Source organism: Strigops habroptila, chromosome 4, assembly GCF_004027225.2.
Source record: "Strigops habroptila isolate Jane chromosome 4, bStrHab1.2.pri, whole genome shotgun sequence".
NCBI classification, from domain to species: Eukaryota; Metazoa; Chordata; class Aves; order Psittaciformes; family Psittacidae; genus Strigops; species Strigops habroptila.
The window spans coordinates 78040333-78055503 of record NC_046358.1 but is presented as its reverse complement, the minus strand read 5'-3'; the positions used below and the strand labels follow the sequence as shown (position 1 = coordinate 78055503).

Genomic DNA, 15171 nt, shown 5'->3' with positions numbered 1-15171 from the left:
CCATGCCAAAGACTTAATATCACCCCCAGGTCTCTGTGAGCCCTCCTCTTCACAGCACAGAGACCACATCTTTACAAGAGGCAGGTGTGAGCTCTCAGTGCCCTGGGCAGCAGAAAGGCAGCACCTGTGTGGAGCCTGAACCAGGCCCTATATAATCCTCCCTGGGCAGCCAAAGAGCAAGCTTGTGGTATCAGTGAGAAGATGGGATTGTTTGTGAAGCAGCAGTGCTTGGGTGCCTCAATGATGTGGTGAGTTGGATAGGGTCAGGAGCTGGGTCATTTCTCTGCTGCTGTCTCATTTGGCCCTCTTTTTGCTTGCAGGTTGCTGTTTCTGTTTGGATTTTTTTTGCCCTTAGCCTCTTGTGCTGATGGCCTGGAGGATCAGGATCTCTTGGGTAAGGAGGCCTCTAGGCTGGTAGTGCTGTGGATGCAGGCTTTGGGTTTGCTTGGAGCTGCTTCCCCTGTGCCTTAGTGTGGAAGGGGGCTCTTGAGTGGGGCTGGCTTACTGGAGGGCTTGCAGCATGTGTTCCTCCAGGAGGGTGATGGTGGAGCTGATGGTAGTCTTCCTTCTGCAGAGAGTGTAACCTGTCACAGGGATGGGATGGATGTTGAGTTTTCCAGAGAGCTTGGCAACTGCTCCTGGCATGTGTATGTTGTTGGTATGTATTGCTACTGTCCTGACCCTTTCTGCTGTAGCCTGAAAGCAGGTTCCTGCCTGCAGGGCTAAGCTTTGTGTTCTTCCTAGATGTGAACGATGAGGAGATGGTGTACTGTGACCATGCTGTGGATCATGAGAGACTGTTACTTAGAGTCCTGTTTGTCAACTGCACTAGCCTGGAGGTAAAGGGGTTCTTCATTTTGGGAAGCTGCTGTGATGGAGTGTGGGACTTTTATCCTGGCCAGGACTGGGTTTAATAGAGTTTCTAGTTCTAACTTTCAGTAGAAAGAAATATTTATATTTCTGAGAATACTGTTCTACAAAAGCAGGTCATGCTGGAAGTCAGGAAAAGAAATATTACCAGAATACTTATTCTTTCAACTGTGGATTAAACCCCTTTAGACCCTGCCATGATTGTTACATTATCCTTTAAAGTGGCTCAATTTCTTTATGGGAGTTCTTGCAGGCAGATGGACCATGTTCAAAAGTTTCAGAACACCTTTCTATATACACATAGATATATTGACAGAGCAATTAACATCACATGCTGCTCATAGCTGTTGAGGTAGAGTAATAAGTGGGAGGCAAATCCAAATGTGCCTCAAGAACAGAGGCTTTACTGGAATCTGTTGCTTTTAGGCATTTGAAATGCTGCAAAACTCTTGGTTTTGGCACTTATTAACTTGTTTCTGGAACAGCTGACTCTGCTACTACAGCCTGCTGGTCCTTGAAGCTTTCTTGACTCCTGCAATTCCCTATCTTCTGCTCTTCAGCCTAACCTTGTGACCCTATGTTTTCCTAGAGAGTACATCATTTTCCAGAGGGCTTTTAAAATACCAATTCATCTTGTCCTTGTGCTGGTGCGAACATTTAAAACAACTCTGAAGTTAAAGTTCACTCTCAATTGCTTTTAGTTGTCCTTATGCTGTGGTGAATATTGCTGCCTTTTTCTAATTAATGTCTCTTGCCTATAGTATGGTCAGCACCAGCTAAGATTGAGGCTGATGGTGAATGACACAATGGGAGAGGAGAAGAATGTAACCTACAGCTCTCGCTGCGATAGTGCTCATGCAGATGAAATCATTACTCCTTTCTTTGCTGGTACAACAGACTGTACAAAAGGCTTCATGGCAGTAAGTAGAGGAATTGGAGTGCTATAGATCCTGGTTAGAGATTTGTGAGGTGGGATGGCTGCCTCCTGGAACTGGATGGCTGGGATCTGTGGAAAGCTGGGGAAAGCTCCAGCCAGCTTCAGGGAGGTCTATTGGCTTCATGTCCATCTTGGCATGGCCACTAGCTCTTTGAAGAGCATTAATGATGCACATGGTCTGGTTCCAGCCCTATTGCAGGGGAAACTGGGATGCTGGTGCCAGCTGTCTCCTTTGAAAACTATAGTAGAGATCTTTCTTAAAGTTGTAGGGTTGTGTCCCGCTGACTGTTCCAGTCGTCTAACCCTTGTGCTGTGTTTCAGGTTACTTTCCCAAGACTTGTTCCAAGTCTCAGTGATAAGCACACGGTATGTGCCTTCTGTCTTGCAGAGGAGAGGTGTGGGAGTGCCTGGGACTTGGACCTAAACTGAGCCTGCTATCTCCAAGCTGGAGTAGTTACCTCTCTGGGGTACTTGCATCTTGTTGGGAAGCCTAATTCTATGCTATCAGTATAGGGAACTTGAATGTAAAACCTGCAAGGTGGCAGCTCTGCAGTGTGAAGAGCTGTGCAATGCCTTGGTTCTTCTATGCCTTCCCTTCCTAAGCAAGGATCTCTGCTTTACAGGTTCCCACAGCTCCAGTGAACTGGACTCTATCAATTGATGATGGAACCACAATACATCAGCTGAGCCTTGAGCAAGCCATGCAGCAGGGCTATAACTTTCTAGCTGATGGCCACAACCTCATCTTTCAGGCAGCCTTTGCTGCCACTGGAGTTGTCTCCTACAAGGTAGGTGAACAAAGAATTAGCATGGAGGGGCACTGCTGCTTTAACAAAGGCTTGATATCTCCTTCCTGTAGACCTGTGGAAAGCACTTGCAGAGCTGGTGCAGTGCTGTAGGCCCAGCATGCAGCTGGTGTGTACAAAGCTGTTTGACTTTGTGCAGCTGTCATTGAACTGCCCAGCCCTATAAAGAGGGAAGCACAGTGTGCACTGCAGACAGCAGCACAGCTGATGGGCATCCACGTAAGTGGAATTCTAGCCATAGCTTGTTCTGTGAACATCTGGCAGTCTCATGAGCAGATCCTTTTTTGAAAGAGTGTTGAGATGGGAAGAAACTCTTATTGCAAGCATGAATAGCAGCAGTCCTGAACCAGATATAGTATATGGCTCTGGGAGTTGGTCATATGATGGATCATGAGCTGAGCAATCTCTAATAGAGCTTTATCTCCTTTGCCAGCACAATGATAAGGTGCTCTACACTGTGGCACTCAAACTCACGTATGGCCCTCCTGAACATAGACTGACTGTGGAGTCAAGAATGCTGTGTGCACCAGGTAATGCATGAAGAAAGTCAGAACCTGGACTGCTTCTGCCTTAAGGAAACTCTTATATTTAACAAAGATGTTGTTGCAGGTCCAGCAACCTGTAATGCAACACACATGACTGTTGCCATCCCAGCCTTCCCAGGGACCCTTATGGCTGTGAGTGTAGAGAATAAGACCATTCCCATGGACCAGCTTCAGGAAAATGGGATTGTTCTGGACACAAAGATGGGGGTCAAGCTGCATATTAGCAAGGGAGTCTTGAAGTCCAGGGTGAGTGCTGATCCTCAAGTCACAGGAGTTGGTGTGATCACAACTCTAGTGCTTCCTGAGAACTAGTAGTACAGTAGCTTTAACCTTGACTAAGCACCTGTCAAGTCAGCCATGTGCCCTAGGGTGACTGAGAGCAGTTGTGATTAAGGTGAGTGCAAACTGACTTTATAAATAGATAGGCAGCATTCAAAGGTAACTTGGGTTTCATGAAGCCTCTTGGCAAAAACAGCTGGAGGTGAAAATATTCCTAACGGAGTGCGCTGGTATTTGGCATGCCTGGAGCAATGCAAATTAACAAACTGGCTGAGTTTGAAGAGTGCCATGGCCTCAAGGCAAGTGGAACCACTCTAATATGCGCATGTGTTAAAATGGGCTCTTGTAGTTATGCTCCAGAAGAGTAACTCTTGTCTTTCAGCTACATGGGGAGAGCTGTTCAGGACTTCAGTCCTACATGTCTGCTCTGAAACTGGCTTTTCACTTCCATGGGGAGACTGTGACAATGGTGATGCATCCAGAGTGCCCCTGTGACCAGCACACACCAATAGGTAAGTGACTGACTTTTGCAATGACTCAGTCCAAGTGTTGCTCAGATAATAATCCTTCAGCATGGCTTGTTCTTGAACTCATCCTTCACTGAACACAACAGCTCTTTGCAGACTGAGCTGTCACTGGCTGGCATGATAACTTGTGAACCTCTGTTACAGCTGCTGTATGCACTCAGGATGGGTACATGGATTTTGAAGTCCTTGCTGACAGTACTACACCACTGCTAGATTTGGATACGCTTAGGCTTAGAGATCCTGCGTGCCGGCCAGCTTTCAAGTCATCTTTGAATGACAGGGTTTGGTTTCATGTCCCACTGAATGGATGTGGGACCAGGTATTGGGTAAGTGTGTAGCTAAGATTGATGGGGTGGGCTTCATGCATTGGGAATGTCCTCACTAACACTGTTATTCTGTATACTATATATTATCTACAGGTTGATGGGGAGAAGATTGTTTATGAGAATGAGGTGAGGGCATTATGGGCAGACCATGTAGCGCACAGGATCTCAAGGGACAGTGAATTCAGGTGTGCCTGGAAACCTCTTTGGCTAATACTTAGTCCTGGATATTCATATATAGAACATAAGACTTAGCTTGTCTTTCCTTGTTACAGGCTAACAGTCCTGTGCTCCTTCAGAAATGGTGATGCCTCCCTCACTATAAAGGTAGATAAGCTTCCTTCTCTGGCTTCTTCAGTGAACCAAGGTCGCCTCTCCTTAGTTCTGCTAAGCTACCCAGGTAAAGCTGACTAAACTCAGGTGGCTGGGAAGCAACTGGAGCTTGTGAGGGGGAGGATGTAGGAGTGAACTGTTCTGGTGCATGGGCTTCTAATGACCTGATGTGCTTCCTTCCCTCCCACCTATGCTACTTGAGGCAGATGTTAAGTTTGTGACTCTAGGACAAACTGCAACTGGCAGACTAGCTGCTATTGAATTGCTCTAGACCAGAGTTTCTTCAGGAATTTCTCTTTGCACACACTTATCTAACAAGGTTTTGGTTCTTGCAGAGGACTCGTACAGGCAGCCATACCGTGATGATCAGTACCCAATAGTGAGGTACCTCAGGCAGCCCATCTTCCTGGAAGTTCAGGTCTTGAACCGCAATGATCCCAACCTCCATCTGGTATTAGATGACTGTTGGGCAACAGCTTCACAAGATCCCAGCTCACTTCCCCAGTGGAGTATTGTTGTTGATGGGTGAGTACCCTGCCAGAGAAATGGAAGCGCTTCTAGCAGTGCCTGTGGGTGGGAGGGTTCCCTCGTTCTCCCCTGCCCCTCTTTTAGGAACAGAGTTTCAGGTACAAGGGCTTCATTCAATGTGGCCTTCCAGGTACTGCCCTGGTATGCTAGGACTTGTAAGACAGTAGCATCTCTACCCTGAACTATCTTGAACTTTGGCCTGCTGCTAAAAAAAAAAAAAAAAATTGAACCTTCCTTACCCTGCTGTTCTGACTTGCTTCTTATCTTTTGGCAGGTGTGCGTATGACCTAGACAGCTACAGGACTGTGTTTCATCCTGTGGGGCACAGTGTCAGCTATGCAAACTATCGCCAAAGGCTGGAAGTGAAGACTTTCACCTTTGTTTCTGGTGACAAAGCCCTTCCTGGCTTAGTAAGTTACACTATCCTCCTACTTGGAGCAGTAAGTAGAAGCAGTTATTGTCCTAAAATGAATGGACCTCTCATTATCTGTTCTAGATATATTTCCACTGCAGTGTTCTGATCTGTGACCGTTTTCAACCAGACTCCCCTTTGTGTATGAGAAGATGCCCTAGGCCATCTAGAAGCAAGCGAGGTAATGTCCTAGCAGATGTCAGGTTGCACTGATCCAAGATAACCCATTGTACTATGGGCTTCACCTCTACCACATTGCTGTTGTAGGGAGTGGGATGCCAGGTGTGAACTCTGCAGTTGTGAGCTTGCAGGGTCCTGTCCTCCTCGTGCCAGAACAATGGTCTGCAACCCAAGGTACTAAGCCAGTGTGGTGGTAATGTGTGTTGCTTATGTTGAGTGAAGATCTGCCTCCACAAACTGCCTTTCTGCTTGCTTTGCAGGGAGTGCTCTCCTGAGCAAGGAGGCATTGGCTGCCATTACAATGACTACTGCTGGTATTCTCTCTCTGGTGGCCACAGTGCTATTATTTTTGGCTTTTCTTAAATGCCTAAAGAGAAGAGCATCCATGGTAAATGTGGTATGTTAGTGTATTTTTTTTACAAATAAACTCAGTAGAAATGTGACTGCAAAGGTCTTCTGGATGAGTTGTGTAGCTATGAAGTTGTTCCTGTATAGCATTCAAGGAACTAGAGTGGACAAAAATGGACATCTATCTTGCTGAGCTGTGGCACTGCTCCCAGTGCCTTTGGTCAGAGTGCTCTAGCTGAAATCAGGACTGAAGCTCTTAAAAGCCCATGCTTTTTAGATAAGACTTAAGTGACCATGGCAGCTTCCCCTATACTAGAGAGCTTTTTTTTACCTCCTTAGTTCACACTATGGGATGACTAACAGGGTACTAATTAATCTTTTCTAGTATAGTAAGAAGCTAGTTCTCACAGTAAGATTCCACATTCTTCCTGCCCTTTCCTAGGACTGTAGAAGAGGATTTAACTAAAAAAAATTAGTTTAAGGTGTAGTGCTCCTTAACAACTGTGCAGTTAACTTGCAATGTTTAGGCATAATACTGATAACTCAACATCGTCTAGGCCCTTCACAACAGTAACCAAATACTTGGTTTAAATTTACTACTAGCTTGGCTGTGGCTATATGAAAACAAGCAGTGCTTCATGACACCTGCTGGGCAGAATCAAAGCCCAGCTGTGAATTGCACTTCATACTAGTCACTAGATGGCAAACTCTAGATTCAATCTTGGGTGAATATAAGGCTTTAATCGGGACAAATGGTAGCTGCTTGGTGAGTGTTTTGGGGCACTTAAATACACTGAGCTGCATGTTCCAGGCAGTAGCCTCTCTCTAAAGGCTAAAGATCAGCCTGGGCAGCAGTACTTAATGCTACATTGCTTTTCAAGGGAAAAGTAAAGTCAGTCATAATTTCACTTGGTTCTGGCTTTCATAAATCACCACTGCAGGTGTGGGAGTGCTGAGTTTAGGCTACAGCCTGTAACCAGCCTTAAGCTTACTGCTGGTGAATGTGGAAATTAATCAAATGGCTGTAAGAGACCAGCAAGTCTCTTGCTGAAACTTTTAAAGGCCAAAACAGCCGCTACATTAAGGAGTGATGTCAGTTTAAGTCTTCTGGATTTAAAAACTGCACACGTGCATGGTTCTGTTGCTTTTAGCTTAGAAACGTACTCAGAAAGTGACCTCTAGCTCTGGTGCAGGCTGATGTGCTGTAGCCCACAGAGGCTTGGAGACCTTTGAATTGCCTGAAACTCAAGGTCATGTTCAATGTATAAAATGAACTTTCACATAAGGGAAACTCGAGGGTAACACTGAGGTAGTTACAGAGGACTTGGCTGGTAGAAATGGGGAATATGCTGTGTTAGCTGTATAGCTTTAGATATGTTGTTTATAACAGTAACAAAACCCTTTGAAGCACTGATACTTTATTTGGTTTCATGCATCTCTGATACAGGCAGAGAGAGCTAAATGTGATGGAATAAGATGTTCTAGAATAACTTGTAGATCTACTTGTTTTGTGCCTTCAAATTGGTTTCAGTGCTGTAGCTCTGCCCTGAGGAGCTGAAGACTGCAACATAGCTTAAGTTCCCTGGCTGATCTTTAACTACACTTGGGTCAAAGATCTCAAGCTTCTTGAGGCTGAATGAAGCTTAACAGTGGTATCTTAAGGTCCTTTCCAACCTTAACTATTCTATGATTAAACCCCTGGCTGTTCAACTGCAGTCTGGGGCTGCCATTCTGTACCTCTGGATTAAAAGCCCTGTTCTCCTTTGCTCTAGCATTGGTGTGCTGCTGTTGGGTGCAGCTGACCTTCCTACTGGCCGTGCTTCCCTTGCATTACATTGCTCTGGCTACATCAGAGTTACCCCTTGGGCAGCCAACAGCCCACCTGTGGCATGGGGGGCACAGGCACCTGGAGGTGAGGGACCTGTAACTAGTGATAACCTGAAGCTGATATTCAGCATGGGAGGACCGGACCAGGCTTTCAAGTCACCTCCCTAACCAGCAGGTTAGTGTCTGCCTCTAATTGGGAACTAAGCTCTTGAAAGAAGTTAGCTCAATGCTGCAAATGTGCCAGCTGAGTGCTGCCTTATTTTCTGACGCAGTTAGGAGTAGTTTCTGTTTGGCCATCTCTACCTTAATAGGCCTGGTCCTCATGATCAGACATGTTGCTGTTAGTAATGTATCTTAGAAGGCTTTCTTAATGCGTTATCTGCTTGTTCTATTCCCTGTAGCCCAGTTAGTGGCTTATCTTGGAGATTGCAGTAACTGGTAAAATCAAGAGCAACTCTCTGAAGTAGAAAATTCCATTCTGACCAGAACATACTGTTGTCTGCTGTCCCTTAAACAGCTTAAAAGTGAAGTATCTGTATTGTAACAAAGTTTTCCCAACTGGCCCAGTTAAAAGGAGTAAGAACAATCCCTATATTGCCTTGCTTCCCTACAGAGAAAAGTGATACAATTTCTTGTAGTTTTTAAGGAAATGGAGAGAGCCTATTCATGATTATTGGTAAGCAAATAAATGCATTTTGGGCTCAGTTTGGAGGTTAAACTTTGGGCTTCTTGAGTCATCTAATGTTTTTTACTCTGCTAGATTATACTGTATTGCAGTAGGGGTCAGGGATGATTAGGCGCTTCAAAAAAACAGTGGCTTAAAACCAAAGGCCTGTCTAAAAGGTTCATAAACAGGTTTGTTGCTCATTACTAACAAACTACTTCTGGTTCTCCTGTTCTTACCTCATCTTACGTAAATACCTTCGGCTAATTATGGATTGTAAATAAGTGTTTCCTTATGGGATCCATTTCAGGTTTGTTGCCTTGTTTTTTTTTTTTCCTCTTGTGGCTTTCCCCTACTTGTCAGGGTACAGCGACTGTGTGTGTGTGTATGTGTTGACAGATAGATAGATAGATAGATACCCCTCCTGCGATTGCTTTTGCTCTGGGGCCTGGATAGACTTGGTGGGTGATGGGGGAAGATGGGGAAGTCTGGTCTGTACCTCAAGGGGATTTAATTTTGGGGGAAAACAGAAAATGAACTCAATTATATACTGTTGTCTGCTATATAACACTGTTATATAGCACTGGTGTGGGCATCTAGCTGATGCTCTATCTCCACCACTCTGGGCTTTGCGAAGAAGATATGTGCTGTCATGATCATCATCAGCAGCAGCAGCAGAACTGTCCTGAGGTCATAACTTCCCTCTGATCATCACCCCAACAAAGAATGAACTTTGAAGAAACCAGATGGTTTCAGTGATGTCATCACCAGGCAACAACCCACCACTACACCCAGTCTCTCCTGCTCTGAGAGGCTGTCACAAGAGATGGAGCCAGACATCGTGGACTCAATGAATTCAGCAAACTTAATCACAATAAAGTCTATGGAGCTTTGGGGACTAAGGCATGATATATCTCTTTGTGTGCATGTGTATATATATGTGTGAGACAAAAGCAATGGTATCTTGAAAATTGGGGGATCTGAACATGATGTGAATGGTATGGAATAAGGGGTGGATACTGTCCTGGGTTCAGCTGTAAGAAGCACAGGGTGGTGGACTTTGTCACCCACTTCATCGAGGAGACCTACGAGAGTAGTGAGATGAAGCTATTTGTCAAGGCCAGGGCATGAATTGTGGCAGAGGAATTCCTCAAGCATGTGAGGCTCTGGAATGGGAGGAGATGGATCCCTTGTGTTGGGATTTTGGGAGAGGGGTGTGGGGCTCCAAGCCAGTGTGGCCTTTATGCCTGAAGCCTCCCTCTCCCACTAATGGTGACAGTGGTGCCATTGTGCCCAAGGCCCTCTTGGGGACAGGGTGAGAGGATGCCCGGGGGTGCTTGTGCCCCCTTTGCTGGGGAAGTGCTGGGTTTGGGATCCCCAGAGCACGCTGAGGGGGGGCAGCAGCCATTGCGGACGCAGCCCCAGGGCGATGGGGCACACGGGGGCTCTCAGCCGCCCCTCTGCTCTTGCCTTGCAGCTCCCCGGGGCCCATGGAAGGCCTGGGCGGGGGCACGGAACGCGGCGGGGCGTTGAGCGCCCGGGCCCCTCGTGGAGCGCCATAGCAACCGCTAACAGAGAGGGCGGTCCCGACGGTGCGGGCGGGACCTGCGCTGGGAGGAGCGGGGGGCGTGGCCTAAAAAGATGGGATAACTGGGGTCGGACGAGGCCGGGGAGCACCAAAGGGGCAGGGGGGAGCCTCGGGATGCGGGGCACGAAAGGATTTGAGGGTTGGGGGGTCTCTCGATGTGAAAATGTTCGAGGAAGGGGTCTGGGAGGTTGGGGGTCGGTGCACATGACACTGGGGGGCTGGTGCTTGTCCCCCTTCGGGGCAGCAGGGCCAGCGCGGTGGCCGGGGATGGTGCAGGGTTGGGGGTGTCCATGCGCTGGACCCCACCTGGGTCCGCAAGGGGAGAGGGGATGCGCTGGTGCCTGGGGGGTGCAAAGTCACACGCAGCTCCTCTCGCCTTCAGGCTATTGCTGGAAGGAGTCAACCTCTCTTTGGCGCACAGACCCCCCCAGCCTGGCTGGTGGGGGGCGACTGCCAGACTAGGAGCTATTCCTGCTATTGTTGGGGGGCCGAGTGGGGTCTTCGGGCCCTGTGAGGCACCCCTGTGGTGTGTAGAGCAGCCGGGACTCCGGCATGAAGCGCTCTGACCTAGTAAATGCTGTGCTGGGCAGACCCGGCTTGGGCAGGCAGGAGCAGAAAGGTGAGTGCCTTCACCCCTTGCCCTGCTGTCCCCCCCTGCCATGGGGCTGGGGACACGGGGCCAGCGGCTCAGCCTGGCTTGTCCTTGACAGCTCCTGCCAGCACCAAGCAGCAGCGCTCAGTCAACATGGAGCTGCTGAGGAGGGCCAGGCAGCATGTGGAGAAGGCCATCAAGGTGGGGGCCTGGTTACAAGCACACACACTCCCCAACATGCCGGTGACATGTGTTCATTGCATTCATGGCTGAGCGCTCGCGTCCCTCCCCAGGAGAAGAAGATCTTCTCGATGCAGGGCCCCTACCCTGTCATCCGTAAGCTGCTGCGCGCACGGGGCTGGGTAGAGAAGAAGTTCTCCAGCACCGTAAGGGTGGGCACCTGCCCAGGGCAGCAGCAGGACGCCCAGAAGCTGCTGCAGGAGGAGGATGAGGAGGATGAGGAGGACGGTGGTGACAAGCAGTGGGAGGCAGCACTGCATCCAATGCCAGGGTCGGCATCCTGCAGGGCTCAGCCCACAGTAGAGATCCCGGAGCCTCCTGAGGAAGAGGAAGAAGAGGAGGAGGAGGCCCAGTGGTACGATGAGGACCCTGATGGCATCCATGACATGATGGTTAGTGGAGAGGGCCAGGGCTGGACTCCACAGGGCACAGCCTGCGCCGGGCATTGAGGGTGGAATGGGGACTCCACACCTCACTCTGGTCCCCTCTGTCCCTCCTGCAGTCCTCCGTGGTGCGGGACCAGACGCCGACCTTGATCTGGGCCAGCCATTCCAATGCTGTGGACTACCGGCAGCTGCAGCGGGACCAGGTGGTGAACCACTTTGCTGGCATCGGAGCCTTCACCACCAAGGTGAGAGCCTGGAGACATCGGGGCTGCAGCGTTGGGGATGAACAGGGGTGACGGTGGGTCCAGCACTGACTGCCGCCCTTGTCCATCCACACAGGAGGGACTGTGCGTCAACCTCCAAAACCTGCCGTGGTTCCACTGAGCCGATCCCAGCACCTTTTTCCCGCGGTGCTACCGGCTGGGGGCTGAGGACGAGAGACAAGCCTTCATCGGTGAGCCGGGGGTGTTGCCCTTCTGCCCCCCTGCCATGTCCCAGGTCCCCCCGTGTCCTGGGCAGGACAGGGTGAGGACAATTCGAATCCATTGCAGAGGATTTCCGCCTGACAGCAGCGCGCAGCCTGCTCAAACTGGCTGTGGAGAAGGCTGGGGACATGCCAGGGGTGATGGAGCGACCTGGCAAGGGGGTAGGTGAGTGTGTGGAGATGGGCCTGGCGGGGATGGGGAGGAGCTCAGGCTAAGAGGTTGTGGGCTGAGCCTCTGCTCGGGGCTGTGGCTTAGGACCCCGATGCACCTAAAGCAGCGCACCCCCTGGGTCGCCAGCAGCCATGCCCCTCAGCCCATGCCACCCCCACAGGTCCAGCACCCCCATCGCCCCCCAGCCTGCTGGATGCCGCGCTGCAGGTCTGCAGGATGCAGCTGGATAGCCTGGAGCACTGCGACATCGACCAGGATTCCCCGATGCTCCACGTCACCGATGCTGACTGGGACTGCTTCCTGCGGGAGTATTACCGCGTGGTGAAGTGCGTGCGGGGTGGGATGGGTTGGGGGGGACACGCAGCATGGCAGTGCTGGTGCTGAGCCGCCCATGTCACCACCCTACAGCGAGCAGGCCAGGCTGGTGCCCAGCATCCTGCAGCAGGAGCAGTGCAGGGCCCTGCTGCAGCAGCTGCAGGCACGGCTGCCCCAGCTCCACATGGAGGGTGACCACAACCTATGGATCATCAAGCCCGGAGCCAAGTCCCGCGGTAGAGGTGAAGCCAAGGGGAAAAGGGGTTTTGGGCACAGGCTCCCTGGCGAGGAGAGGTCTCACTGGCACCGTGTCCCCCTTTGCAGGCATCACCTGCTCGGCACGGCTGGAGGAAGTGCTGGAGGTGGTGGGGAAACGCGTGGCGCCCTCGATGCAGGCAGGACAATGGGTGGTGCAGAAATACGTGGAGCGGCCGCTGCTTATCTTGGGCACCAAATTTGACCTGCGGCAATGGTTCCTGGTGACCGACTGGAACCCGCTCACCGTCTGGTTCTACCGGGACAGCTATGTGCGCTTCTGCTCCCGGCCCTTCTCCCTGCACCGCCTGCACTGGTGAGTGCCCCCCACCCCGGCGCTGCACACCCGGCACCCCGGCACCCCACTGACCGGTCCCTGCTCTCCCCACGCCAGGTCCCGGCACCTCTGCAATGTTGCCATCCAGAAGCAGTGGAGGCTGTCTGGGGGCCGGCACCCCAAACTGCCCCGTGACCTAATCTGGTCCAGCCAGCAGTTCCAGCTGTACCTGCAGCAAGCGGGGCATGTGGAGGCCTGGGAGAAGGTGATTGTCCCCGGCATGAAGGAGGCAGTGGTGGCTGCCCTGCACAGCGCCCAGGAACTGGTGGGGTCCCGCAAGGGCAGCTTTGAGCTCTATGGAGCCGACTTCATGTTTGGGGAAGATTGCCAGCCCTGGCTGCTGGAGATCAACACCAACCCGTCCATGGAGCCCTGCTCGGCAGTCACCCGACGACTCTGCACTGCCGTCCAGCGCAACACACCGCATGTGGTCCTGGACCACAAGAAGAACCCCCGCTGCTCCACCGGTGCCTTTGACCTTATCTACAAAGAGGTGGGTTTGGGGGGGTTGTGGGGTGGGCACCCCGAGCCCCCACTCCCCACCTGAACATGAGCAGCATGTGTCCAGGCAGCCAACAAGGCCCAGGGAAGAGGTGGACTCACTGTCCATGGAGGGGTTCAAAACCTGTGTAGACGAGGCCCTCAGTGACATGGGTTCGTGGTGGCCTTGGCAGTGCTGGGGAACAGTTGGACTTGATGATCTTAAAGCTCTTTTCTAATGCAGTTGATTCCATGTCTCCCTACAGGCAATCGTGCCCGTGCCTCCCCGCCTGGGGCTGAAGCTGGTGGTGGAAGGCTACTTGCTAATGAAGCCCCAGCTGCAAGAACAACAACCCCAGGCCAAACTCCCCACGTTCCAGCCTCTTGTCCGCCCGGTGGTGCCTAAGCCTCCGGTGGTGCCCAAGTCACCTCTGGCACCCAAGCCTTCTGCAGTGCCCAAGTCATCCTCGGTGCCCAAGCCTCCTCTGTTCCCCATGTCCCCTGTGCTGCCCAGGCCTCCTGTGGTGCCTAAGTCACCTACGGTGCCCAAGCCACCTTTCATACCCAAGCCTCCAGCCGTGCCTAAGCCTCCTGTTATGCCCAAGCACCCTATGTTCCCTAAGCCGCCTCTGTTGCCCATGCCCCCTGTGGTGCCCAGGCCTCCTGCAGTACCCAAGCCTCCAGCCGTGCCTAAGCCTCCTGTTATGCCCAAGCACCCTATGTTCCCTAAGCCGCCCCTGTTGCCCACGCCCCCGGTGGTGCCCAGGCCTCCTGCAGTGCCCAGACCTCCAGTGGTGCCCAAGCCTCGTGTGGTCTCCAAACCACTTATGGACACCAAGCCTTCAGTGGTGCCTAAGCCTCCAGTGGTGTCCAAGCCTCATGTGGTCTCCAAGCCACTTGTAGACACCAATCCTCCAGTGGCACCCAAGCCTCCTGTGGTGCCTAAGTCCTCTGTTGTGGCCAAGCCGAGGCACAGAACAGCGCAGCTCCCACAGGCTGGGGTGGCACAGGTCAAGCCGGCTCCTCGTGGGCAATTGCGCTCCTTCTCCTCCTCCGGCCCTGTCCGCCGGGCACCACCACAGCCAAACCGCCTGCTCTAGTGGGCTCAGGTCACTCTTCCTCAGCGTGGGGCCAATGACCTGGCCAGGGCACCCGCTCCACCAGCCACAGGCTCACCAACGACCCTACCTGCATGCCCTGGGCAGCAGAGCTGTGCTGCAGGCAGGGGGCACGCAGCAGCACACGGGGGCAGGCAGAAGAGCTGCTGAAGGCCATGAAGGAGGGGACAGCGTCCTGCCCACCCTCAGGGCGGCAACCATTTCACCCTTACCCCAACCGGAACCCATCACTGCACAGGGACACCCAACCCACCCGCCATGGGGGTGACAAAACACGGTTTTGGAATACATTGACCTAGCTCTGCCTCTTCAACTGCTGAAGGAGAGATGCAATATATAGGTGGGCTTGTGATCGAGGGGTGGACTTAACAATGGATGCTATTGACCAGGTTATTCATGAATTTGAAACATGTGCTGCAGTTAAGCAAGCCAAGTGGTTCAAGCCTCTCTGGTATGGAGGACGATGGCTGAACTACAAATACGGGGAGGCCTGGTAGGTTGACTGTATCACACTCCCACCGACCCGCCAAGGCAAGCGCCATGTGCTTACCGTGGTGGAAGCAGCCACCGGATGGCTGGAAACATACGCTGTGCCCCACGCCACTTATAGACTTACAGACTTATA

At 51.6% G+C, this 15171-nt stretch overlaps 2 protein-coding genes across 2 annotated transcripts; both read left to right on the top strand.

Annotated features, from left to right (window-relative positions):
- Window positions 1-201: 201 nt before the first annotated feature.
- ZP2 (zona pellucida glycoprotein 2) lies at window positions 202-6190 on the top strand. Its single transcript, XM_030482272.1, has 18 exons — window positions 202-248; window positions 321-394; window positions 575-658; window positions 745-839; window positions 1632-1790; window positions 2129-2173; window positions 2431-2595; window positions 3047-3143; window positions 3223-3404; window positions 3820-3949; window positions 4109-4290; window positions 4384-4475; window positions 4563-4687; window positions 4956-5145; window positions 5423-5558; window positions 5645-5741; window positions 5828-5914; window positions 6001-6190. Exons 1-18 carry the CDS (start codon window positions 202-204, stop codon window positions 6144-6146), a joined length of 2133 nt encoding a protein of 710 aa, XP_030338132.1. The 3' UTR covers window positions 6147-6190.
- A 5072-nt stretch (window positions 6191-11262) lies between these two features.
- Window positions 11263-14528, top strand: LOC115606420 (tubulin monoglycylase TTLL3-like). Its single transcript, XM_030482271.1, is given in 9 exon segments — window positions 11263-11391; window positions 11502-11630; window positions 11725-11839; window positions 11937-12031; window positions 12126-12367; window positions 12450-12598; window positions 12681-12927; window positions 13006-13441; window positions 13695-14528. Coding segments are annotated over 9 exon segments (2376 nt in total).
- Window positions 14529-15171: the final 643 nt, after the last annotated feature.

What these genes read in the sequence shown, in the direction of transcription:
- ZP2 (XM_030482272.1), top strand. Translation starts at nt 202, where the DNA reads ATGGGATTGTTTGTGAAGCAGCAGTGCTTGGGTGCCTCAATGATGTG. An exon ending in TCAACTGCACTAGCCTGGAG is followed by an intron (nt 840 to 1,631) that starts GTAAAGGGGTTC and finishes TCTTGCCTATAG; the next exon opens with TATGGTCAGCACCAGCTAAG. An exon ending in GTCTCAGTGATAAGCACACG is followed by an intron (nt 2,174 to 2,430) that starts GTATGTGCCTTC and finishes TCTGCTTTACAG; the next exon opens with GTTCCCACAGCTCCAGTGAA.